We start from the raw sequence: 26,830 nt of genomic DNA, 5'->3' as shown, positions 1-26,830 counted from the left end.
TCTTGACACCACAGTGAAATGAAAGAAGAGAAATATTTATAAACAGGAATAAACATAATAATAGAAAGATTTGGAGGCAAGCGGGATGTAATAATGAACAAGAGATTTCAACAAATTTGCAGAACACAGTGTGTCTGGGAATGGCTGCCTAGGGATTACAGAAATGGTAACTGATGGAATTCCCAAGAGATTTTGGGTTCGTAAACAATAGACACAAGTAAACAAGTATATGAAAAGTAGAACGAAAACCAGCTACTTATTGAGGGTCATTATATGAAACGTAGGCTCTACCTGAAATCCTTACGTGCCACCCCCATCCCTGGCATTTACCACTAGGAATAACTGTACAGCTCTTTTGTAAAAAATCATAGTTTCATTTAGGAAAGTAAAAGCTTTCAGTAGGGATGTCAGTTTCCCAGAATAAAGTCTCCCTTCATTCTGAAATTTGGCCAGGTCCACTGTCCCACAATACCTATTCCTGATTCTGAAACAAAGCCTACCACCAGTTAGCCCACCTTTCCTCAAAGCATTCTACACAGAAATCATCCAGTCAGTATTCCCACTCGGGACAGAATTAGTGACAATTAGGTCTGTTCAGTGGAGAATAACGCTATTCAGTAGAGGAAACCCATACTAGCTACCCAGAACTTTGAAGTACAGATAATTTAGTAATGGTTGACTACTGTGGTGGAATATCATATAGAAATGCAAATAAATGATACACTGTTACATACAACAACATGGTTGAATCCTGAGCTATAGAAGCTAGACGTGAGAATACAATTACATTTAATTAATAGATTAAATATACCAATAGACAAAATAAGCTCATAGTATGGGGAGAGGCTGTCAGATGGTAAATGTGTTAAAAATTGAAAGAAGTAATTACCCTGGAAGTTAATATTGTTTCTTTTTTTGGGGGGGAGGGGAATTATGATTGGGTAGGATACATGGAACATATTGTTCTGACTGTGGGTTATACAAATGTTCTCTACAGTAAGGAGGACATTTACGCTTTTCTGTACACATGTTAAGTTTCACGGTAAAAAAAAAAATACAGTCAAAAAAGAGATCCCACAGGAGACAGACAGTTCTGTAGATAAACATTTTAATTCTCCGTTTTAGTCAAAAACCTCTGAGAAGATATATTCATAAAATAAAAATAGGATGCTATGAAAGGAAGCAATTAGAGAATGAAAAAAGTTCAGATTAAAAGTATGATTGCTGACATTAAAGCTTTAATGGAGAGACTAAAGATAAAATTGATTTAATGAAGTTCTTGGAATATACAGGAAGACTAAAAGACTAAAATTTGAGAGAAAAGAATAATAGAAACTCAGTACAGGAGGTCCAATTTCCAATTAATGAGCATTTCAGAGGAGAGAACTCAGATAGTGGAGTACAGAAAATAATCAAAGGAATAGTAGAAAAGATATTTCCCAGAGCTGTAAGATAATGATCTTTCGTTTGAGAAGTGCCTAGCACAATGACTGTAGGAACAAACAAATAAAAAAGACTTTACCTAAATCTAATCAATGTTTAAGTGAAGATTGTAAACCTTGGAGAAGAGAGTTAAGTGTGAGGAAGTAGGACTGGCAACATATTAAACCTATTAAAAAATATAACAGATTTCTTATCCATTATACTGGATGTGAGAAGATATTAGAATGGTACTTTCAAGAAGCTCTGAGGGAAAATTATTTCCAACCTTGAATTTGATACCAGTATGAAATAGAATTGAGAGAGTATAACAATAACGTTTTCAGATGAAAAGGTTTACATCCCACACACTCTTTTGTGGGAAGTTATTTCAGAATGTGATTCAGTAAAACAGTTATAGACAGAGACATAGGACTGAAGAAACAATGGGCCTAACTCTGGAAAGCAAGAAAAGAGAGGTGTCAGGATGACAGCTGTGGAGTATGCCTAGAAAATGACCAGATTGAGAGGAAGGTCTCTAGAGGAATAAGGAGCAAAGGGTGACTTAGTATAAGTAGCATGGTTGAGAGGCCAGGATACAGTACATGGTAAGGAAATTGATGGGACACAATAGGAAAGCAGTTGGAAAATCTGGAAAAAACAAAAAGCTATACAAGAAAGGCATAATTAAAATACAAGGACAATTAAAATGCAGCATAATTTATGTAGTTGGTGATGTCTAAGAAAAGACTGGGCAGTTGATAAGATGGTAATGTCACTGAATGAGTCAAGAAATTGTGACGTAAACACAAAAATGAGGTAATTGATGGGAATATTTTGTTATAATTGTTTTGGTAACATACATGTTCTTAAATAGTACCTCTTCAAATGCAAAATCACTGCTCTCTTGTTCATTACCGAATAATGTGCCCAAAAGGCACCACTAACCTTTACCCCATCCCAAATGCCCATTAAATATAAGGGACTCTCCCTATCTACTCTATTCATTTCTGTATTAATATTTTACAAGTTACATGTTAACTTTCATGATTTTTTGTGATTATAAAATGTGTCAATCTGTTAGAATTAATTTAGCTTCTAACTATAATCTATTGTATAAATCCATCATATATTACCATCATTATAAAATTAGTAAATGTAAGTATGATGAGTATGGAAAGCTATTCAAAATTTAATTGTGAATTTCTCATGCTATCTGAAATTTAGAATAAGACATCGTCTTATAGCCCTGTCTTCTACTCCTCCAAGTGACTTCTATGATATCCAGTCACTTAATGTTTTAGATTCAGGAAGCTTGCTTAAAGCAGAGGTGTCCTGTTAAATATTTAGATGGAAAATAAAGAATATCATTAAACTAACAAATCTTAGTTGAAAGCAAATGGCTTTTTTTTTTTTTTTCTTTCCTGTGACAGTCTCATTTTATTGCCCAGGCTGGAGTATAGGGTTGTGATCTCGGCCCAGTGCAACCTCTGCCTTCCGGGTACAGGGGATTCTCATGCCTCAGTCTCCCAGGTAGCTGGGATTACAGGTGTTCACCACCACACCTCTCTAATTTTTGTATTTTTAATAGAGATGGGTTTTTACCATGTTGATCAGGCTGGTCTGGATCTCCTGACCTCAAGTGATATGGTCGCCTCGGCCTCTCAGAGTGCTTAGGTGTGAGCCACAGGTGTGAGCCACCATGCCCAGCTGCAAATGGCCATTTTATATGATGTTCAAAACCTGGCAAAACAAATCTATGGTGGTAATAGAAATTAGAAAAAATGGTTATCATTGGGAGTTGGGTATTGACTGAAGACCACATGAGGAAAACTTGTATGATGCCAGAAATGCCTATAATTTTATCTTGGTGATGGTTTTGTTGGTATATACATATATAAACATGAGAATTATACACTTAGGATTAAATAAAAAAGAAGTGAGAAGTAATAGCGTTTGAGATGAGGTGAAAGTAAATTACGGGCATATTGCCTAAAGTGAATGATAGCTCTTTCCCCCCATTTCTTACTTTCTACACAAAAGATGATTTTTAATTGTATATGTTACATGTATCCACATGACTGTAAGTGTCTAAAGTTAAAATTGAAGGGCTCTTTCCTTAGAGCATTGGTTGAGCCCAGAGTTTGAGATCAGATCTTTTCTATGTGTACACCAACATTCTTTAAACACACATTTTTAGAAGTATCAAACTATGTAATTCTGAAATGTGCTCTCCCTGCCCACTCAACAGCATAATAGATGTCTTTTAGTGTCAGATTATAGATTCACCTTGATTCTCTTTTTGATCGTGCAGTCCTCTGTAGTATGTTTATATTGTAACTTCTCCTCCTCCCTAAACATTTCAGGTTATTTTTAGTTTCTTACTAATGAAAATAATTCTCATTAACTTTTATTACGTCTATATTTGTATATTTCTGTAAATATTGTTATAATTCCAGAACTACAATTTTTAGGTTAAATTTTTTTAGCTACTACAAAATTGTCCTTCAGTTCCAGCAATGGGGACCATAATCTTGTCAACATTGGATATTATCAGTCTTTTAAAATGTTTGCTGATCTAATAGACAAAAATGGAATCTCATTGTTTTAGTTTGCTTTTCTCTGGTCACTGGTGGAATTGGGCATCTTTTCTTATGTTAATTACCAATTGGTGTTTCTTTTTTTGTTAATTGTGTGTACCCTATTTTAATTTCCCCTATTTGTCAGGAGTTGTAGTTTATGACAGTAATCCTTTTCTTGTTACGAACGTTACAAATTATGAAGCTATCCATTCTTCCTTTATGACTCCTTCATTTTGTATTTTCCTTAAAATCATTTACTTAGGAAGACTAGATATGTTCTTATATTTTGTTCTGGAAACTTATTCTTTTTGTTTTACTAATAAATAATCATTCACAAATGTATTTTGTGAGCTAAATATATGAAAATTAGCATTTTCCCCCAAAATGAATAGCTGGTTTTTGCCATAAAACACTAAATAATCTATCTTTTTCTCACCAATTTAAAAAGCAGGGATAGTACTGTATGAATGAATGAATGAGGATTATACAAAATGTAATTTTTTTTTTAAATGCAGAGAAGAGGATGTCAGTTTTGAAACAGAGTTTGAAGGTACAGGGCAGGGTTTATAGAAGGTCAAGGATAAAAGTGGTTGCTTGGGAGCTGTAGTGTCGAATTGGAGAGGTTTAGAATTATAGGTGGTATGAAATAAGAATGTATCTAGGACAAATATAGGCATAACCATATACTTATATATTTATCTCTATGCTTTGCTTTATTGCACTTTGCAGATGTTGCAAGGTTTGGCGTGTGTGTGTGTTTGCAGATGGCAGATTTGTGATAACCTTGTGCGAGCAAGTCTACCAACACCATTTTTTTAACAGCATGTACTCGCCTTGTGTCTCTGGGTCACATTTTGGCCATTCTTGCAATATTTCAATTTTTTTCCTTAGTATTATGTCTGTTATAGTGATCTGTAATCAGGGATCTTTGATATTACTATAGTACTTGTTTTGGGCAGCATGAACAGCGCCCATAGAGAATGACAAACTTAATAAATGTTGTGTGCTCTACCACCTGGCCATTTCCCTGTCTCTCTCTTTTGGCCTCCCTATTCCTTGAAACATAACAATATTAATAGAAGGCCAATTAATAACCCTACAATGTATGCCTAGTATGCATCAATAAATATAAACGCTTCAGTGGCCTCTAAGTATTCCAAGTAAAAGAGTCATATGTCTGTCACTTTCCATCAATAGCTAGATATAATTAAGCTTAGTGAGGAAGGCATGTGGAAAGCCAAGACAGGCCAAAGGCTAAGCCTCTTGCACCAGTTAGGAGGTTGTGAAAGGAAAGGGAAAGTTCTTGAAGGAAATTAAAAGTATTATGCCAGTGAACACATGAATAATGAGAAAACAAAACAGCCATATTGCAGATATGGGAAAAATCTGAATGGTCTGGGTGGAAGATCTAACCAGCCACAACATTCCCTTAAGCCAAAGCCTAATTCAGAGCAGGGCCCTAACTTTCTTTAATTCTGTGAATGCTAAGAGAGGTGAGGAAGCTGCAGGAGAAGAGTTTGAGGCTTACAGAGGTGGGTTTACAAGGTTTAAGGCAGGAAGCTGCCTCTCAAACATGAACGTGACAGGTGAAGCAGCAGGTGCTGATGTAGAAACTGCAGCAAGTGATCCAGAAGATCTAGCTAAGTTAATTGATGAAGGTGTCTACACTGAACAGATTTTCAGTGTAGATGAAACAGGTTTGTACTGGAAGAAGATGTCATCTCACAGCTAAGAGAAGTCAATGCTTGGTTTTCAAGGACAAGCTGACTCATTTTGGGGGCTAATGCAGCTGATGATTTTGAGTTCAAGCCAGTGCTAATTTACCATTCTGAAAATCCTAGCACCTTTAAGAATTTCACTGCATCTACTCTCTGTGCGGTCTGTAAATGGAACAACAAAGTTCAGATGACAGCACATCTGTTGATGGCAGAGTTTAAAGCCCACTGTTGAGATCTGCTAAGCACAGATCTCTTTCAAAATATTACTGCTCATTGACAATGCACCTGGTCACCCATTTTCTGTGGTGAAGATGCCCAAGGAGATTAATGTTTTCATGCCTGCTAACACAACATCCATTCTGCTGTCCATGGGGCAAAGGGTGATTAAGACTCCCAAGTCTTATTATTTGAGGAATGCGTTTTGTAAGGCTACAGCTGCCATAGGTAGTGATTCCACTAACAAATATCTGCAAAGTAAATGGAAAACCTTCTGGAAAGGATTCACTATTCTAGATGCCCATAAGAACATTTGTGATTCATGGGAGGAGGTCACAGTATCAACATTAACAGGAGTTTGGAAGAATTTGATTCCAGTCCTGTTGGGTGATTTTGAGGGATTCAAACTCAAGTCGGGTGAGTAACTGTAGATGTGATGGAAATAGCAAAGAAGTGGAGCCTGAAGATGGCACTGAATTACTGCAGTCTTATGATAAGACTTGAACGAATAAGGAGTTGCTTCTTACAGATGAGCAAAGAAAGTGGTTTCTTGACATGGAGTCTACTCCTGGTAAAGAAGCTATGAACATGGTCGAAATGACAATAATGATCTAGAATACTACATAAACTTAGTTGACAAAGCAATGTCAGGATATGAGGAGGTGAATCCAAGTTTGAAAGAATTTCACTGTGGATAAAATGCTGTTAAACAGTATCACATGCTATACATTACAGAGACATCTTTCATCTTACAGAGAAATCAAATAGGAAGAATCAAACAATACAGGAGACTATTGTCTCATTTTAAGAAATTACCCCACCCACCCCAACCTTCAGCAGCTACCACCCCAATCAGTGAGCAACCATCATCATCAAGGCAAAGACCATCCACCAGCAAAAAGAGTATCACTTGCTGAAAGCCTCAGATGATCATTTGCATTTTTAACAATAAAGTATTTTTTAAATTAAGATATGAACATTGTTTATTTAAACATAATACTGTCAATACAATTTTTATACCTACTGGGATAACAAAAAGTTTGTATGACTAACTTGGTTGCAATATTTGCTACATTGCAGTAGTCTGGAAGCAAACTTGCAGTATCTCTAAGGTATGCCTGTATGTACTTAAATTTGTATAAATAGTAATCTAGGATAGCAGGTCAGCAGCTATTATATTATGCAAGGTTGTATTATAAAGGAATTCTTGGGTTAATTTTCTTTTTGTAGGTGTATTTTAATTTATTATCTATGGCTTAGAAATTACCATTAACTATTGTATAATAACATGTTTAAGAGTGAGCTCTTTTTGCTTAACATCAGATTTAAGTTGAGCTTTCATACTTAGTCATAACTTACTTATTTAAAGCTATTAATATATAAAGGGTAATTATCAATTCTGGAAAAGTTTGGCTCTATTACAGTGTACAAACTGTAATTCAAGAAAAAGACTACTAAGTATGTGATGTACCACATCCAGAGAAAAAGTATTTTCTAGAAAATTGGGTACACATGGCCGGGTGCAGTGGCTTATGCCTCTAACCACAGCACTTTGGGAGGCCAAGACGAGCGGATCACGAGGTCAGGAGATTGAGACCATCTGGCCAACATAGCCAAATCCCATCTTTACTAAAAATACAAAAATTAGTTGGATGTGGTGGTGCATGCCTGTAATCCCTGCTACTTGGGAGGCTGAGGCAGGAGAATCGCTTGAACCTGGAGGCAGAGGTTGCAGTGAGCCAAGATTGTGCAGCTGCGTTTACAGCCTGGTGACAGAGCAAGACTCCCATCTCAAAAAAAAAAAAAAAAAAGGAAAAGGAAAGAAAATTGGATATACATATAGAGGAAAGTGATTATGTGTACACTTACAGGACTAATTCAAAGTATGTTGAAAATAAGATTCTCAATATAATTTTAAAATTATTGATCTGTAACATAGTCATTATAATTGAAAAATTTACTTTGTCTTATCTTCCCTTTCCCTTACCTCTGTCCTTCTGTTTCTCCTTTGTTACAGATCATACATCCGTTGGCGGTTTGGGAGACAGTTTTTATGAATACTTACTGAAAGCATGGTTAATGTCAGATAAAACAGACCATGAGGCGAGAAAGATGTATGATGATGCTATTGAGGTGATTATTTCCAGAACATTTCCATCTACTTAACATATTGAATGTACAATATATTTGGTAGTGACTAGGTGAATATCCTGTAACCGTTTAATATAGACATTCAAGAAATACTATGTATAAGTATTTTATTGTATGCATTCACTATAGGGTTTGTTGCAATTTTAATAGAAAAGCCTCATATTAAATCTTCTTTTATTTGTGGCATTTTAAAGAAACTTTTGAAGAAAGAATTTATTGTAGGCCAGGCACAGCCACTCACGCCTGTAATCTCAGCACTTTGGGAGGCTGAGGTAGGCAGATTACTTGAGGTCAGGAGTTTGAGACCAGCCTCTAAAACCCATCTCTACTAAAAATACAAAAATTAGCTGGGCATGGTGGCACATACCTGTAGTCCCAGCTACTCGGGAGGCTGAGGCAGGAGAATCACTTTAACCTGGGAGGTAGAGGTTGCAGTGAGCTGATAACTCATCATTGCATTCCAGCCTGGGTGACAGAGTGAGACTCCATCTCAGTCAATCAATCAATCAGTCAATAGAGTGAGAGTCTGTCTTAATAAATAAATAAGATAAAGATAAATAAGAATTTATTTTAGTGTAGTCATGAAAATTGATTTTAATTACTTTTAGTTAATATTTACAGAGACTGGAAAAACTTCTGACTTTACATACATTTTCATAAACGTTTTTTCTTTCAAATGAACCCTTGAATCTACACATTGAGAGCCTTATGGGTAAATAATTAAAATAATGACAACACACTTACATAACATAGTATTCTCTATGTGCCAGGCATTGTTCAAACCCTTTTTTTTTTTTTAACATATATAAGATCATTTAATCATTATCACCATTTTATACATGAGGACCTTAAGGAACAGTGAAGTGAAGTAACTTGCTGAAGGTCGTATTGCTGGTGATTGACAGGACCTGGAACTGAACAGTCTGGCTGCAGAGCCTGTGCTTTTAACCACTGTATTATATTGTTTCATATTTAAATGACTTCATACCATAATATTGTGACAGTTTATACTTGGAACAAGATTCCTTCTAGGAAGATTTGATATGGAGTATTTCTGAGAAAAACCTGTGAAATGGAAAAGTAAGTTAAAAGTGTGTTAAGTCAATGTGTTTAGCAGGTAATTAGCTTCTTGCTCTATTATAAACCGATATTCACTTAATGATTTAATTACTTTTAAAAAATTGTACATTTTGTGTATACTACATCAACACTGTGCGATGTAGTCAGTAATTAGTTGTCAGAGTTAAAATTTGTGTGTGTTTTTTTTCTGTTTCATTAAACCAAGAATCTTATCCATTTTATATCCTTACTTTTTAGGCACCTAATTTGCTACAGTTGTTTTAAAAAAAAAATGCACAGGAGTTGAAATTAATATGTGGCTCACAGTGTTGTGCCCATTATAGGTACTCAATAAGTGTTTGTTGAGATATAGTATTAAATAATAAACTAGGCTGGGCACAGTGGCTCATGCCTGTAATCCCAGCACTTTGGGATGCTGAGGCAGGTGGATCATGAGGTCAGAAGTTCAAGACCAGCCTGGCCAACAGTGAAACCCCGTTTCTACTAAAGACAAAGTTAGGTGGGCATGATGGTGCATGGCAAGAGAATTGCTTGAAACTGGGAGGAGGAGGTTGCAGTGAGCTGAGATCGCACCATTGCATTCCAGCCTGGGCAACAGGGCGAGACTCCGTCTCATTCATAAATAAATAAATAAATAAATAAATAAATGGAACTAGAAGTACAACCAAGAATGTAAATTTTAGTAGGAGAATTTTATTCTCTTTTATTAAAATTTAAACCTAGAAAGTTTTGTGATCCAAGATAGGTTATTATCTGGGAAGAATTTAATATTCTTAGAACCATATTGTTGAAAATAGCTCTTAGTAATTTCCACTAGACTGTGGGCTCCTTTGAGGGGAGAGACTAAATTGTTTAACATTATCTCAGCACATAGTACAATACTGAAACATAATAGGTATTCCATAGTATTTGATAAATGCATGAATATATTTAATATTTTTATATTTGAGAAAATGTGATATGTCATATACCATGCAGTAAATTAATTTTTGCTGTTTTCTTGTAATTTTCTTTAAAACCATTTTGACTTTTGCTTAATTTTTTCCAAAGAAAAAAATTGCCTTTTTAATTGTACATTCTTTGAAAGGCATGTCTGTTTTAACGTTAAGCTTATAAATTCACATTATTTTACATGAGTCATCTGCTATATGTTATGGATCCTATAAATATTTCTGTACTTTCTTTGTCCTGTTTTTATTAGTTTTATTAGTTACTGAGTCAAGAATAAATTTTTTAATAACGGTCAGCTTTCACTTTGAGACATCGCAAGTATGTAGTTTTTGCAGTGTTAATTATTTTCAGTAACTATTCTGTTAGAGTATTGTAAAATAAATGACATATGGAATGTTTGAGGGAGATAGGAATGACCACTTAAGACTCATTCTAATTTCAAGTACGTTATTTTTAAACTTTGTCTTTCTGAGCTATTTTACTTAAATTATTCCATAGCCACCCTACCTTCTCCTATCCTTATAGATACCCATTTCCCTGGTTCCTGCTTTCTTTTAAAATTATTGGTAAAAAGCCCTAACTGCCTTTTACTTTAGTTATAGTAAGTCCATGTGGATCTGCTTGGATATTTTTAAATTATAATATGGTAAGAATTATGTTATAATGAAGAGAAATTACAAACATATGGATACCATCCTTTAGGCATTTATGGAATACCTTATATGTGGAAAACATGCTGGTATCATGAGGTTCAGAAAGCTGAAAAATTCTGCCCCATACTCAAAAAACTAATCTTTTTATTTTTGTTTCAGAGTACTACGGTTAAAAGAAAACAATGACAAAAACTTATAATCCAAAGATAATTTCTTGCTATTTTGGTTTTCAGCCACCTCTCATTCCCCTAACATCAAATACAATTATCTAAGAGCACCATTCATTTATAAAACTACTTAATAATTAAACATGTATTGAGTGCACACTACATTATATGCCTTCTGGAATATAGGTGATGAGTAAGACATAGTCACTCCAGTTCTGTAAAACTCACATTATTATTACAGAGAATATAGAATAAAATTTTCCAAGGCTGATTGTTACTAAACTTGTCAGAGAACAACTGACCATGAAAATACTCCTTTTTGTCAGAAGGAAAAGTATAACCACTAATATATAATATATATAATATATAATATATATAATAGTTTCAACTAAAGAAAACTGAGTTAATGCCATTTCTTATGCTTTTCCATAGAAATATCTCTACAGGTAGAAAATAGCTCATCTCAGCAAAGTCTAAGAACATATTTCAAAGGAGCAAAGCTTTTGATAATCTCATTGTAAAAATGAAATGTGATTGTTATACTCTGATATACTTGAGTTTAATATAGACTATTTCTCTCACCAGTCTCACATCCTTTGAGTAAAATTTGTATTCCAGGAGGATAGACAGTGTTTGTAATATGGCTTCTCTTACCCACCCAGACAAAGCATCCAAAACAAATGCGTAAGTTTGAGAAGTAAGGGACTAAAGATATTATTATATAGAAGGCAATTTTTTAGGCCAAGTCTTCCCTCTTCCACTGTGTCTTATTATGGTAGAAATTCAGGTATTTGTTACAGATTATATGCAGTTTGATCACCCTCTCCAACACTTACATTAATTAAGTCTTCTAGTTTGGGAAAGTTACTACTTTATAGAATATCATATTTCCCAGGTTTTATAATGGCCAGAAGGATATAGTAAGTTTGAACACTACTAGTTTGCTTCTAAAATTTTGAATATCTTTTCTTTTCTATAGGCTATAGAAAAACATCTTATTAAGAAGTCTCGTGGAGGTCTTATCTTTATTGGAGAATGGAAGAATGGGCACTTGGAAAAAAAGATGGGACATTTGGCCTGCTTTGCTGGGGGAATGTTTGCACTAGGAGCAGATGGTTCCAGAACAGATAAAGCTGGTCATTATTTAGAGCTAGGGGCAGAAATTGCACGTACTTGTCATGAGTCATATGACAGAACTGGTAAGAATATTAATAAGGCTAATTATTTAGTCTAAAATAATCTCTAAGTTAAAAATGTGTCCAGGAATAAGAAGGAGAATATATAGGCACTTTTTACTTCAATAGGTTATACCAACATGGCAAATTATTTTCTTAAGAACTTGAATTTTAATTCTGGAAATGTGTCTCTGCATAATTTTTTTAATTCTGAAATCTACCGTTTCTGTTAAAGATTTTGAAGTAATTGTTTGAAAGACAAGAATTGTGAGGTACTTGGGAATATATGGAATAACATTTATTTTAATATAGGAATCTATTTTTTGCCATTTCAGCTTCTATAAAAACAGTTATCTAAAAGAACATAAAATTGACTGATTTAGGTTATATTGCCATGCTGATCCTTTAGTGATAAAAAGAATAACCAAAAGATAATAGTATTTATCTTTATTGGTATCTGGCTAACTAGTAGTTTTTCAATTAGTTCACCAATAGTTTTTGGAATTGTTTATGGCTTTAATTAAAGATCCTCTGACATTGCATTCGGCAAATATTTTCTGAACTTAAGTGTCCTTACATGGAAAAAGAAGTGATTCTTAATTGTGACAAAAATTGGTTTGGTTGGGGCTGGAAAAAAATTTATTCTTTTTATGTATAAAGTACAGATATACATATAGTCATAAATAGATTTACAGTATATATTTGGTATTAAAATTTTATGGAGGAAGAAGGCAATTAGGTTTTTTTTTAAAAAAAAAGCCAAAAGGTTTCTTAGGGGTGCGGTAATGAAAAGGGGGCTGAGAAGCACTGGACTAGACCTTCCAAGGTTTTCTCTGGCTTTAAAAATGTGAGTTTCTATGTGAAGTAATGGATGACTTCCCTAAAAGCCAAAAAACTAGAAATTTCAATTTGATTCCAGAAGTTAAGTCACTGATTTTATAAAATAACTGAATTTCTGTTTTAGGGTTAATTTATCATCAGATACCATGAAACAAATATGAGTGACTTAAAATTTATGCTAGTTCATCAATATGTCAAGTTATTTTTATACAGTCAGGAATTAAATTTATGGCAAAATTGATTTTTCAGTTCTCTCGTTAACTAATGCAAGGGTTCCGTTTCTTGAAAGAATATAAATTAAGAGGACAGTGGGCCGGGCGTGGTGGCTCACACCTGTAATCCCAGCACTTTGGGAGGCTGAGGCGGGTGGATCACAAGGTCAACAGATTGAGACCATCCTGGTCAACGTGGTGAAACCCTGTCTCTACTAAAAATACAAAAAATTAGCTGGGCATGGTGGCACGTGCCTGTAATCCCAGCTACTCAGGAGGCTGAGGCGGGAGAATTGCCTGAACCCAGGAGGCAGAGGTTGCGGTGAGCCGAGACCGCGCCATTGCACTCCAGCCTGGGTAACGAGTGAAACTCCGTCTCAAAAAAAAAAAAAAAAAAAGAGTACAATGAAGTAGTGTTATTTTAGGGTAGCTTAAGTGTTAGTATATATTACATATAAAGGCAGTAATCTGAGTTAGAAATAGAAGCTAAATTATTATGTTGATATAGAATGTCAATTATATAAACAAAATATAGCTAAAATTAGTCAAACATTGAGAAACAGGATGGATATTCAATTTTATATTAGGATCCATGAGAATAAGGATTGTGTATTTGCAGCTTTTGACCAAAAATCAAATAATAGACCTAAGATCATTGAATTTCATATAGCATACATACTAAAATATGGTATATCATAGTTATTGCAATTAAATATTTACTCCATGAAACACAGAACAGCTATTATATGCCAAGTATTATGCTAGATGCTTATAAGATAAAGTATGAACAAGAGCTATTTCCTGCCTTTCAGAAATTTATAGAATACCAGAGTTATGAAAGGATTCCCTTATATTTCTGATTTTCATGTTTCATAATGACATTGCTGATGCCGATTCTTGTTCTGATTGTCATTTTCACATTGCATGTTGATGAACCTGTGACCCTCTTTGTTAATGGTAAACCAAAAAATGATACTAATTGATTTGTGTCCTGCATTTGAAGTCTTCCATTGTTTTTACTTGTCTTTAATCTCAATTTAGATCCTTTAGTTAAAAAGTGCAATCCTAGTTTTGCTAACTTTCTAGCAGGTTATTACATCCTCTGCTGTGTTTTCTTATACCTGTGCTATAATTTTTGGCCACCATATTTAAAAATATTCATTCACTTCTCCTTAGTAGTTATTCTAGCTAAATGTATACTGTAACTATCTACAACTAAATCAGTTCATGATCTGAGCTCTAAAATAATTTCCTATAATGCGTATTATAGGAAAATGTCTTTAAAATTGTCTTAAAAATCCACACATTATCATTATCTATATACTTTTATTTTGGACCACAATGGACTATATTAGGTGCAAATGTCTAGGTTTGCATTTGTTTCCAAAAGATTACTAGACTGTTATTGGTAGAATTAGATTTGGCAGTATGTTGATACACATTATTCTGAGAAACATTTTAAATCAGACTAATAGGAATAGTTATAAGTCTATTTTAAGAAAACCAAATGTGGATCCTTTAAAGTGACTCATTTTGCACTGAATGCCAATAGCAGTAATAAAAATAAACAACAAAAATTACTTCATATTCCATTCTTTCAGGGAAGAAAGAAGTCCTTGCAAACAAACTTAAATGTTTTATTTTGCTCAGTTATTTCTTTTGTTGTGTTACAGCATTAAAGCTAGGTCCTGAATCATTCAAGTTTGATGGTGCAGTAGAAGCTGTGGCTGTCCGGCAAGCTGAAAAGTATTATATCCTCCGTCCAGAAGTAATTGAAACCTACTGGTACCTGTGGCGATTCACTCATGATCCAAGATACAGGCAGTGGGGCTGGGAAGCAGCACTGGTAAATAAGCCCATCTTCCACTTTATCTGTAAGAGTGTTGAGACATGCCTTCCCATAATGCCATGCGTCCTCACCCAAAGTACTAAATGCTACCTTATTGTTAGTACCTGTAGGGCAGTTTTTGTTTATCTGATGAAGAAACTCTTAATTAGTCAGTTTAAGTTTCTTGGCAGTAGAAATAAATCTTTTGATCCAGTTTTGTTCTCTGTTAGGGCTACTTTCCTGCTAGTATTCATGCATTATTACATAACTGTAGGGAGTCATTTAAAAGGCAGTTTTTCAGTACAATTCTAAAATTAATAGGCTAATTTTCTATTTTGTTGTCTTACTGCTTACGCACTGAAAAAATAACATTGCAAAATTACCCAGGTTCACAGCCTGGGTAGATGACATCCTGTTTACTTCAACTTGTGTTCTGAGTAATTCCTCAGAGCATCACTGTAAGAAGGAACAGTAAATTGTTAAAACTTTTCTAGATTGAAAGGTTAAAAATGTGTGTATGTACGTGTGTGTGTGTATATATATATGTGTGTGTGTGTATATATATGTGTATATGTGTATATATATGTGTATATGTGTATATATATATATATATATATACACACACATATATACATAGATATATTTCAAAGGAAGAATTTTTAATGGCTAGTAAGTAAAGGAAGAAAGCGGTTTACTCTTAAATGCTAGTCTTTCAGGGAATCCATTGCTATCAGTACCTAGGGAGGAAAAAACTACTAGTCTTATGAAAATATAGCTTATTTCCAGGGGTTAGGGGTTATTTTATTCTTTAAGATTTACTAATTATGATAAATAACACTAATTATGGTGATTATTGGTATTCTAATTGTTTATCTTACAATCTAGTTAGAATGACTAAGGACATCCCCAAAGAGGTCAGTAGTGCTGGTAAATTGCCCAGACAAGAATATACGAGATGTGTTTTAGGGCAAGATGTATACCAATTTGTGTAAAGAGAATGGTTTCACAGTGGCAAAGCGGGAGAGAAGGTTGGAGGTATATGTAGACAGCCGTACACACCAAATCAAAAGTTCTTAGTTGTTCAAGAAAGAAGATGTATGTACACAACTTACATCTCCCCCCAACTTACATCTCCCCCCAACACACACACTCTGAGTTTCTTCTGTCAGCTACTGTGTAAGTGCTGTCATATGGGAAGTGGTGATACAAAGTTCTTTGTTTGTCCAAAAAGCCCTTCAAATCTCAGTTTTCTTTTTTTCTTACCAATTTCTGCCTGCAAAAGCTGTTTGACTTTGAGATTTCCTTACAGAACTGCTAAATGGTTTGTAAGGGGGAACTCCTGAAGACTTTGTTTTCAGTGTGGAGTAACAAAACAGAAGGATCTGATTGTAATCCACAAATTGGTGGGTTTGGGAGTCCACTGCCATAACCTAGGAATAATGTGAGGTCTTGAACCAAGGGGAGGACACTTATTTTTCACTTGTCATTCAGACCTAGATAGTCATCCTGGACTTTCATAATAAGAGCGTATTAATGGAAGCAAGTGGTTGGTTACACAGGACAGGAACAGATTCAGCATTTATCGATGCTGCTTTTCCTTGGCCCCTTGGGTCCAGAATAGGGAGCACAGCTACTAGTGAAACTGTCTGCGTAGGAGGGTGCTGCCACAGTTGGGAAGACAGCCCAGCTATTGCCATAGTGGTTTGGGAATAGAATACACACACACTTCTGTTGTTAGCAGTGGCTTACTAATGCTTCTGTAAATTAGCCACTGTTTTATATAAGGGAACTAGATAGGTAAAATGATTGTATAATGAATGTTTCACTTTAATGTCCCCTGATAGTTCATGCTTCTTACTTAGAGGAATGAGGAAGATGTGTCTGGATCATGTGGGGAGTAGAAAGTGATGGCAGAAGCAGTTTTTGTCATTGAAGAATAATTTAGGATAATTCATCCTTTCCTAAGATCCTTTTCTCCTGGGTGCTTTTTTCAAGTATGGCCCTACTTTTATTTGTTAAGGAGAGGTGTGACGGAGTTAAACTTTAGCCTATGTCTGTCTAAATTTGAAATATAGGAGGTAGAATTTTGCTTTTATATCCTATATGAACAAACACAAACTCAACATATAATTGGTCAAGAACAATAACTGGAATAGTTATGCTCTAAATCAGGCGTCCCCAAACTTTTTACACAGGGGGCCAGTTCACTGTCCCTCAGACCGTTGGAGGAACACCACATACTGTGCTCCTCTCACTGACCACCAATGAAAGAGGTGCCCCTTCCTGAAGTGCGGCGGGGGGCTGGATAAATGGCCTCAGGGGGCCGCAGTTTGGGGACGCCTGCTCTAAATTCAAGTTTCAGAAATGTGCAGTGATGCGAAGAGGGAGGGATGGAGGCAAAAGAGGCGGTGTCACATCTTACATAGTATTTGCTCACACGTCACTATTGGCCCTGCCTCTTGGGTGTGAAGAAAGTAAAGGGAAGGCAGGGTGAGGCAGAATAGCAGTATAGCATGTCTTCTGTAGCCATAGCTGTTCATTCCGTTTACACATTCAAACTTCCAAACTTGCCCTCATGACTTTAAATGTCTTAAAGATTAGTCATGCCTCCCCACTACTTTCTTATTATTCTTAAACTGTTTTGATAGTTCATAAGGTGGTGAAGACACTTGATTATTATAAAGAAAAGTTCTTAAAAACTCTTGTATCCAAAATTTGTTTAGAATATATTAGAGAAAAGCACCAAACCCTTTCAACTTAGCTATAATCAAAATGGAGCTATGAAATGGACAGATTGATTAAATAAACACCCTTTAATGTTAATTGGCTTTTCATAGACAGGAGAAACCCAGAAGAGTAAGAAAAGTAGCAAGACTAGGAACAACCAGCCATGGCAGACAGCGACGATTATTTAAGTAGCTGTACTTAAACCAGGGTTAGGTAGAATAAAAAACAAAACAACCACATGTGCTTCCCACTTTTCATGAATGGCTTAATTCTGGAGTGTGCTGTACCTGCAGAAGCAGGCTATTCAGTTGTTTTGAATTAAAAAATAAGGTTGTGAATACATTCCATTTCATTCAGTATATTTTATTTAGGCATGCCCAAAGATGCAAAAAAAAAAAAAAAGTAAGAATTTTAACTTTCAGTCAAGCAATAAAGCACAGTAGTTAATAATGTGGAGCAAATTACTCTGTGCCTCAGTTTTCCCATCTGAAAAATGAAACTGTTAACCTCATAGAGTTGTGAAATTCAAATGTGATTATATTTAAAACCCTAGGACAACTTTCAGCACATAGTAAATACTTTATACTTGTTAACTCTTTGTATTGTAATTATTATTGTAGTAGGTGGGCTCTTTCTGCCAGTTGATACCACCTGTAATGGCTAACTCATAGTATTATGGTAATACAATGTCTGGCACATAGTATGTTTTTAGTAAATATTATCTCTTACTACGGTTACTAGAGAGTCCTCCTACTAATACTTTTTTTTTTTTTTTTTATCATGTTGTAGATTATTTGTCCCTGGAAGGGATAAAATTACAATAAAAAATTTTTAATTGAAACTGACCTCCATCTTGATTTGTCAGAATTCCTGACCTCCATCTTGACTTGTCAGAATTCATGAATCTTTATTTTGCCGGACAGACCCCTCATTTAGAAAGAATAGCCTAAATTTGATTTCTAAGTTAGGAAAATATAAGATGTCTTAAAAAGATTAAAGAGTTTTGGAGAGAGAGAAATTCTATAGGAAACATCCTGTTTCTCATATGAGTTAATTTTTCCAGTATGAGAATATTTCCTTTTGATAATACATTATTCTTAAACCATGAGATTTTCATATAAATCTTTATGAACTTTTGGTTATTGTCCTTCAGAGTTTTGTTGTTCTTCCAAACTTGAAATTTTACAGAATTGCTTATTTTGTCTGATCTCTTTCATAGGCCATTGAAAAGTATTGCCGAGTTAGTGGTGGGTTTTCTGGAGTCAAAGATGTGTATTCTTCTACTCCTACACATGATGATGTACAGCAGAGCTTTTTTCTTGCGGAAACATTAAAGTAAGTAGATAGCTTTAAAAATGTTTTCATACTAGACTGGTTTTGCTGTGTGATCACTAGATGATGAATTAACGACTGTGTGACAGGTTACACTGATTTTATTATAAATATCTTTATGTAATTGAGTCTGTAAATTTTTAGCTACATCTCAAGAAGAATGGCTTAGACTATAAGGTAGGTATTTTATCCAAAAAGTATTTAGTACCTGTTAAAATCTTTGTTCTTTGTTCTTTAATGTGCAGTAAAAAATCACCTGGAATGCTTCTTAATACAAAGGTAATCGGGTTCACAACCACAAAGTTTCAGTAGGTCTAGAGTTCAGCCTAAAAATCTGCATTTCTAACAGGCTCCCAGGTGATGCTGTTAATGCTCGTCCTGGCTACTCTAGCTAATGAAATCTGTTAGGAATAATCATGCAGTTTTGATAGCTCTAAATTACCATTACCACACATCCGCCTGGTGAGGTTTACTGTAAAGGTACATGTAAGGAACAATGGAATAGAGTAGACATATTTTGGTCTTATATTCAAAACCCCAGGTAGAGTGCTCTGTAAACGGACCTGGAAGAGATGGAGACTATAAATATGTCCACTTCCCTAAAGACTGACCAAGTAAATATCTGTTCATACTCTCTCTTAAATTTCTTATTTGTATTTCTTGTGTATCTGTACATGAATGCCTTGTAAACATTTTATTTTTTCAACAAATGTGTATTACCAGGCACTGTTCAAGTCATTTGAGGATGTTTCAATAGGCAAACAGAATAAAAATTCCTGCCTTCCGGATTTTACATTCTAATGCACTTGTAGTTTACATTCTGGTATATTACAATTAAAATGTAACTGTCTCAAGCTAAGTTTCTAAATATTCATCCTAAATGTCTATCTTATTCTAATTTTTCATTTATTAGCCCTAGTACTGTTGTTTTCCTATCTTTTTAGCTTATAAAATATAGAGTCATTTCTGCTTCCTCCTTTTAATATACCACCAATCTTTTATGCTTCTTTTATGTTTTTTAACTTTGCTGCCTCCTCTCCATTTATACAGTTGACCATAGTCCATCCTCTTATTACTACTGGGGTGGTTTAGAACACCTGCCTGGTACTCAAGTTTCCTACATCTAGATGTTTCTTATTTTGATTTATCCTGTGTGATTAGGCTTGAGACTGTGTAAGGCGAAAGAGCACTGAACTAGAAAATAAAGTGACAGGAATTTTAGTTGTACACTAGCTACGTCTAGCAGAATGAACATGTCAAAATAAAATTTCTTTGCTTTCAGTTTACATGTCTATAAACTTATGTAATTTGGCCCAGATTATGTATATCTCTCCTGGTTTTTTTTTTTTTTTTTAAGACTTCAGAAAAACTGTAAGATAGTACAGTGGATATTTGTGTCTTTTCACCTAGCTTTGCCACATTTTCTTCTCTTTATTTCTATATACACTCACGTACACACATAGCTTTACTCTTTTTTTACATTTTATTTTGCTGGACAACTTGATAGTAACCAGCATTATATTTCAGCAATAACTTTCAAGAAAAAGTTATCTTACATAATCACAATTCAGTTCTCATACTTGTGAACCTTAATATTTATACAATACAGACTGGTGCGGTGGCTCACGCCTGTAATCCCAGCACTTTGGGAGGCCAAGGCAGGTGGATCATGAGGTCAAGAGATCGAGACCATCCTGGCCAATATGTTGAAACCCCATCTCTACTAAAAATACAAAAATTAGCTGGGTGTGGTGGTGTGTACCTGTAATCCCAGCTCCTTAAGAGGCTGAGGCAGGAGAATTGCTTGAAACGGGGCTGTGGAGGTTGCAGTGAGCTGAGGTCATGCCACTGCCCTCCAGCCTGGGACTCTAGCCTGGGACTCCAGAGTGAGACTTTGTCTCAAAAAAAAAAAAAAAAAAAAGTCATACAATACTGCCGTCCGATTTTCAAATTTCAAAACTTGAAATTCTACAGAATTGCTTATTGCTAAACAAAACTTTGAAGGGCAATAGTCATATATAGTCTCATTTTCAAATTGTTCCAGTTGTTCAATAATAGACTTTATTTTTGTTTAATGCCAATTCAGGATCCAATATGGGATCACTTGTTACATTTGGTTGTCATGTCTTTTTAGTCTCCTTTAATCTAGCACAGAGTTTTCCTGCTTTTCTTTTATCTTTTATGAAATTGACATTTTTGAAGTATTCAGGCTAGTTGCTTTGAGGAATGTTACTCATTTTAGATTTTTTCCTAATTGTTTCTCATGATCAGATTTAGGTTAAACATTTTTAGCATAAATATTACATGGATCTGTGTTCTTATCATTTTATCCTTTAAAGAGACACAACAGTTTAGCCCATTATTGGTGATTTTAAGTTTGAGTGTAGGTTAGATTCGATTATTGTCATGTAAACAGTCTTTTTTCTTTTTGTCATTAATGACTTGTCTGTGGAGTGACAATTTTGTGACTGTGTGAATATTCTTTTTCTTTGAATCCTAGATTCTATTCTTAAACCAACCTAATGTACATTCAAATATTTACATATATATAAAGTTTCTTCTGTTGCATTTAATTGTCTATTTTATATTTCATTGTGGCAGGATACCTTTATCCTTTCTATTAATTAATGCCTCTCTCTCATTTATAATTTCGGTTCAAATTTCACCTCTTGCAGACTGGCTTTCATAATTTATTCTCAAATGCCTCATCACTACAAACTTTGAGCACTTTAGCACATGGCATAGGGCTGGAAACAGATGGTATGCTGCCTCATCCCCTTCAGTACCTGTATGGAATATCACCAGTTAATCTTGGTACTTTTCCCTGCCAAGTTCAGATAGAATTCTGCTCAACACAACAGTAGGCTAGGTAACCAGTCATTTATGTATATATTATAGATATATATTTGCTACAGTGTTTGCTTTTATAAAAACATACATCTGGAGCAATAAAAGTGAAAAAGGTGAAACAAAAAGAAACATACTAATAATTATAACATCACCTAGCCTAAGAAAATTGTTATAATTGAGCAGTACATTCAGCATTGTGCTTCCTGGCAGCCAAAGCCAAAAGGAATCATTCTGCCTAGTGTCATTATCATCTTTGGGAGTTGAGGGAACATACTACTTTGACAAATGAGACCATTTTTTACGTTGCTGCATTATAAAATGATTTAAATTGGATAACTTTATAAAAATATTGAACTTTTAAGTGAACCATAAGAAATTGCCCTTTTAAAAAGCTGAAAATATTTGAATTTTGGCAATTTAATATGGTTCAACCTAATATATGATGGTAATGGTAAATATTTTCAAACAGTGATCTTAGAGAAGATGCAAAAACACTCAATCTGATTTGCTCTTTATAAAAACTGATAGCATAATATTAAAGTACAATCAAATACCGTCATTTCTGTGAAGATCTAAATTAATGTAGCTGTAGTCTTATAATTTTCTTATTGTAAAAATAGAACTTAAAACTTTATAAAGGAAGATAAGTATGATCCCTTAAATATTTCTCAAATATCAATTAATGTAAATAGGCTTTGTCAGAAGCTAACTGTCAATTTAAGATTGTATATTTTACCAAATGGTGGAAATTCATTGTGAATTTATTAAAAGGCAACAATCAATGTGTTTTAGCTACCAGAGATGGAAACACTGTCACAGCACTGGCAAAGTTAAATGAAAAAGCCTATATTCTTGATCTAAGTCGAGGGTCATTTTACCTTTTACATTTTGTCATAAGTGCTATACTATCAATTAGGTACTGCTATAGATAATACTTTTTTCCCCAGAAGAGGCCATGTCTCCTATTTTTCAGTTTCCCTCAATAGTCCTTACTTTATTTATTAATGTTTATCTAGCATATAAACTGATGGCATAACAAAAACTATGTAATGAGGAAAGTCAAAGATAGATTCCTGCAAAGATTCAAAAACTCATAATACTCTAGTACAAGAAATAAAACACATGCAATATATACAACAAATTTTAAATACATTAGATGTGTAAGTGAAATATTAACAAAATACAGAAGTCTTTTAGAGAAGCAAGAGTTTGCTTAACATGGAAAACACAAAGGAAGACTTCCTGGAAGTAGTAGCATTTGAACCAGACTTGAAGGCAAGACAGGTAAAATAGGATGAACTGGTATTCAGGGAAATAGCTCTAAGGTAGACAATGGGATTTTCAGAACGAGACGAGAGCTCTAAAGGTGGAATTGATAAGCCTGAATATCTAATTAGATATAAGGAGATTCAGTAAGAAGAAAGAATCAGAGATAATATGAAAGTTTTTAGTGCCAACCTGACTGCAGTTTCTAATCAGCATATTAGTGCCTTTCTTTTAAATATTAATAAACAGTATTGACTTAGAAATGTTTATTCAACTATAAACATGTAAGATTTGTACATGTTTGTATATGTATGTTATAGTGATTTTTAAAGTTTAAAATATGAATATAACAAGGTAATTTAAGAAAATACTCAAAAACAGGATATGTTTCCAGCTTGAAAGAAACCATCAAGATCCCAGCATAGCAGATGAAAACAGACCCACACCAAGGCACAGCACCTTAGAATTTCAAAACCCTTGGGGTGAAAGAAAGTTCTCACAGCTTCCACAGGGAGAGAGAATAGAATAAAGTCTCGTAGATCTGGAATGAGTGGCTTCAGACTTCTCAAGAACAGTCATGAAAGCTAGAAGCATTAGAGCAGTTGATTAAAAATTATGAGAGAAACTTAATTCCAACTTAGAATTCTGAATTTTTAGCCATGTAAGGCCTCAAAAATCCACTTTCAGTCCTTTTTCTCAGTTAAGTTTTTGGAGGATATGCTCTATGAAAATTGGACATAAACCAAAAAAGAAGACATGAATGCAGGGAAGAAGTAAAAGGAGATTGAGGGAATAATATAGAGAGAGATTGAGGAGGACAGAGGCTCCAGAGAGATTTCTTCAAGATTAAATTTGTAGACTGCTCATATCTGAATATTTTGAGGGGAGATTTAAACAGTTGCTGAAGGTTTTAGGTGCATTAGTACTACTGTATAAAGTCAGCCTGCTTTTGAAATAAGGGGAGGAGACGTGCAAGAAAGGAAAAGCCCTGAATGGCTTTTTGTTAACATATGAACTTGTTTAAAGACACTTGGTTGGAGACTTGATTGTTTTGTAAGAAGAGCTAAATGGTGTTACTGCCCCCTTTCTTCAGCTACAAGAAGTAGAAATACGTTCTTCGATAGTGGCTTTTGTCCCTCCAAGGACTGTCTTTTCATTGTTTCAGTGAAATAGCAGTTGGTCAAAAGTCCCTTAAGCTGAAAGAATTGCGAGGGAAGTAGCAGATAGAACACCGAGATTCCTAGGAGCAGTTCTCTAGCAGCAGCACTTGAATTGTTTAATGACTGTCTGCCACGTGGATTCTCTATAGTTCTGTCACTTTATAGGCCTCTTATCAACAACTTTGAAGGAATGTGTTATTTTATATATGTACCTTAGTGTCTACACCCATTCACCTAGATCTTTCATTGAATTAGGTTTTCATTGCACCTTACCTCAATTCTGTTGCATATATATTTGAAGATCTGAGAAAAGTATACATGTTGAGGATACATTTCAACCACTTTTTCTGAGTTCATATGTATCAGGCATTAGGCAGCTTAGAAATCACAGGTTAGTTGGAAACGTAGTCTTAACAAATTGTTATTAAAGGTAAGAGAAATAGCATAAAATTAAGATCAAGTTTATGACAGTATGTCTCCTTTCACTGGTATCAGAGTCTCAGTGGCAGAAGTTATGTCTGTATCTCTTGCTTGTGTGCCTTTTTTCTCCCTGTCTCTTGAAATTCAAACTTTGAATATACTAGTAAAATTCTGGAAAGCTGGTTAAGAATATGTCAATAATCTTAATCAGAGTTATGGAAAAAGATTTATGTACAAAGATGTTTATTGCTGTTATAAAAATAAGGGTCATTATTTGTTCAATAATAGCTGAATGGTTAAATAAATTATGACACATCCACAATAGTATCACGAAGCCAAAACAATGTATTTGTATAGACTTTTCAGAGTATAATATTAAGTGGGCTATTAAGACCACCTGTGCATATGTAACACATAGATGAACATGTTAATAGTATTTCAACAATATCAAAATGTAAACTATATATTAGCTTAATTCAAGTTATTTTCGTTTTTAAAAATATTTTTTGTTTTTGCCTTTGTAAATATTTAAAAACATCTTTAAAAATTATCTATTTTGAAAAAAAAAATAGTAAGGCTGGATTCCTGCTAAATAGCAGAACTAATTTTCTATAGAGCAAAGCTTTAAATACTAAAAAAAAGAAATAAAATCATGAAACAATTGAAAGTTTTTTCCAACTCTGGGGATGAAGATGTCATAATGTAAAACCCAGAAATCGTGGAAGAAAAGGTTGAAACTTTAATTACATAAAAATAGAAAACATTTGTAAGAAAAAGCACTAAGCAAAGTAAAAGACAAATGGCACAGTGGGAAAGCATTTCTTAAAATTAGAAGTTATTGGGAAAAAATACTAAGCTTAAAAAATAAGTGGAAGCAGTTCTTAGAAAAGAAATGGCTATAAACACATGAAGAATGCTTGATCCACTTGTAAGAAATAAATGAAATAAAACTAAACATCAGATACTATGTCTTATTTACTATCACATTGCTTAAGATTTTAAAAGTCTGTGTTCTAGTGTTGACAAGGAGATAAGAACCTAGTCGCTTTCAAACACTGGAAGTGGGAGGACACTGGAAGGATGTTCTTTTTTGTCATCGTTAAGGAAGCAGGATCCACCTGTGGCCCCTCACACCACTTGGAAGAATATTCTTTTTTTTTTTTTTTTTTTTGAGACGGAGTTTTGCTCTTGTTACCCAGGCTGGAGCGCAATGGCACGGTCTCGGCTCACCGCAACCTCCGCCTCCTGGGTTCAGGCAATTCTCCTGCCTCAGCCTCCTGAGTAGCTGGGATTACAGGCACGCGCCACCATGCCCAGCTAATTTTTTGTATCTTTAGTAGAGACGGGGTTTCACCATGTTGACCAGGATGGTCTCGATCTCTTGACCTCGTGATCCACCCGCCTCGGCCTCCCAAAGTGCTGGGATTACAGGCTTGAGCCACCGCGCCCAGCCAGAATATTCTTAAAATATCCTTAAGTGTGTGTTGTCAGTGTTTAATTTGTCCTGATAATCTGTGTGAGATACTAATATCCTTAGTGCTGTAGTGTTCAAGTTAGAACGACCATGCATGCAGTCAACGTGTTTGTTGAGGTATACATAACATCATAGCACTTGTCATATTAAAATCAATTGTGTAAACACTGTGATGTGTAGCTCTACGGCACTGTGTAGTTTCTCAAAAATTAGGGCTAATATTGTTTTTTAAACAGCTTTTTTTGAATTATAAAAATTGTATGTGGCTACTGCAAAATGAGTTAAATAGTGTAGAACTGAAGAAATGACAAAAAAAGATAAGTTTATGTATGCCTCTCATCCAGTCTCACTCCCCACAGAAAATAATTACTAAATAGTTCTTGAGATATTCTCTGGAAATTTTCTGGGCATATGCAAACATATAAAAATAAATACTTATAATGTATTCTTCAGCTTTTTTTTCTCCAAATATACGATTATTTATACCTATTTTTCTGAAACTTGCATTTTTATCTTTTTATCTAGGAAAGGTTTCCATACTGGCATATATAAATCCACTGAGGACTGTTTTATAATTTATTTAAGCAGTACCCTATTGTTAGTTATTTA

General features: G+C 34.5%; 1 protein-coding gene across 1 annotated transcript in view; it reads left to right on the top strand.

The window, feature by feature from the left end:
* Nucleotides 1-26,830, top strand: part of MAN1A2 (mannosidase alpha class 1A member 2) — a 165,303-nt gene that overhangs the window by 119,218 nt on the left and 19,255 nt on the right. The window contains exons 9-12 of the mRNA XM_003933527.4: nt 7,953-8,068; nt 11,917-12,136; nt 14,838-15,010; nt 18,939-19,054. Coding sequence (XP_003933576.1) covers nt 7,953-8,068; nt 11,917-12,136; nt 14,838-15,010; nt 18,939-19,054 — 625 coding nt within the window. The remainder of the gene's footprint in view (nt 1-7,952; nt 8,069-11,916; nt 12,137-14,837; nt 15,011-18,938; nt 19,055-26,830) is intronic.

The sequence above is a fragment of the Saimiri boliviensis genome, chromosome 11 (assembly GCF_048565385.1).
Source record: "Saimiri boliviensis isolate mSaiBol1 chromosome 11, mSaiBol1.pri, whole genome shotgun sequence".
Classification (NCBI taxonomy): Eukaryota; Metazoa; Chordata; class Mammalia; order Primates; family Cebidae; genus Saimiri; species Saimiri boliviensis.
This window is presented reverse-complemented; position numbering and strand designations above follow the sequence as displayed.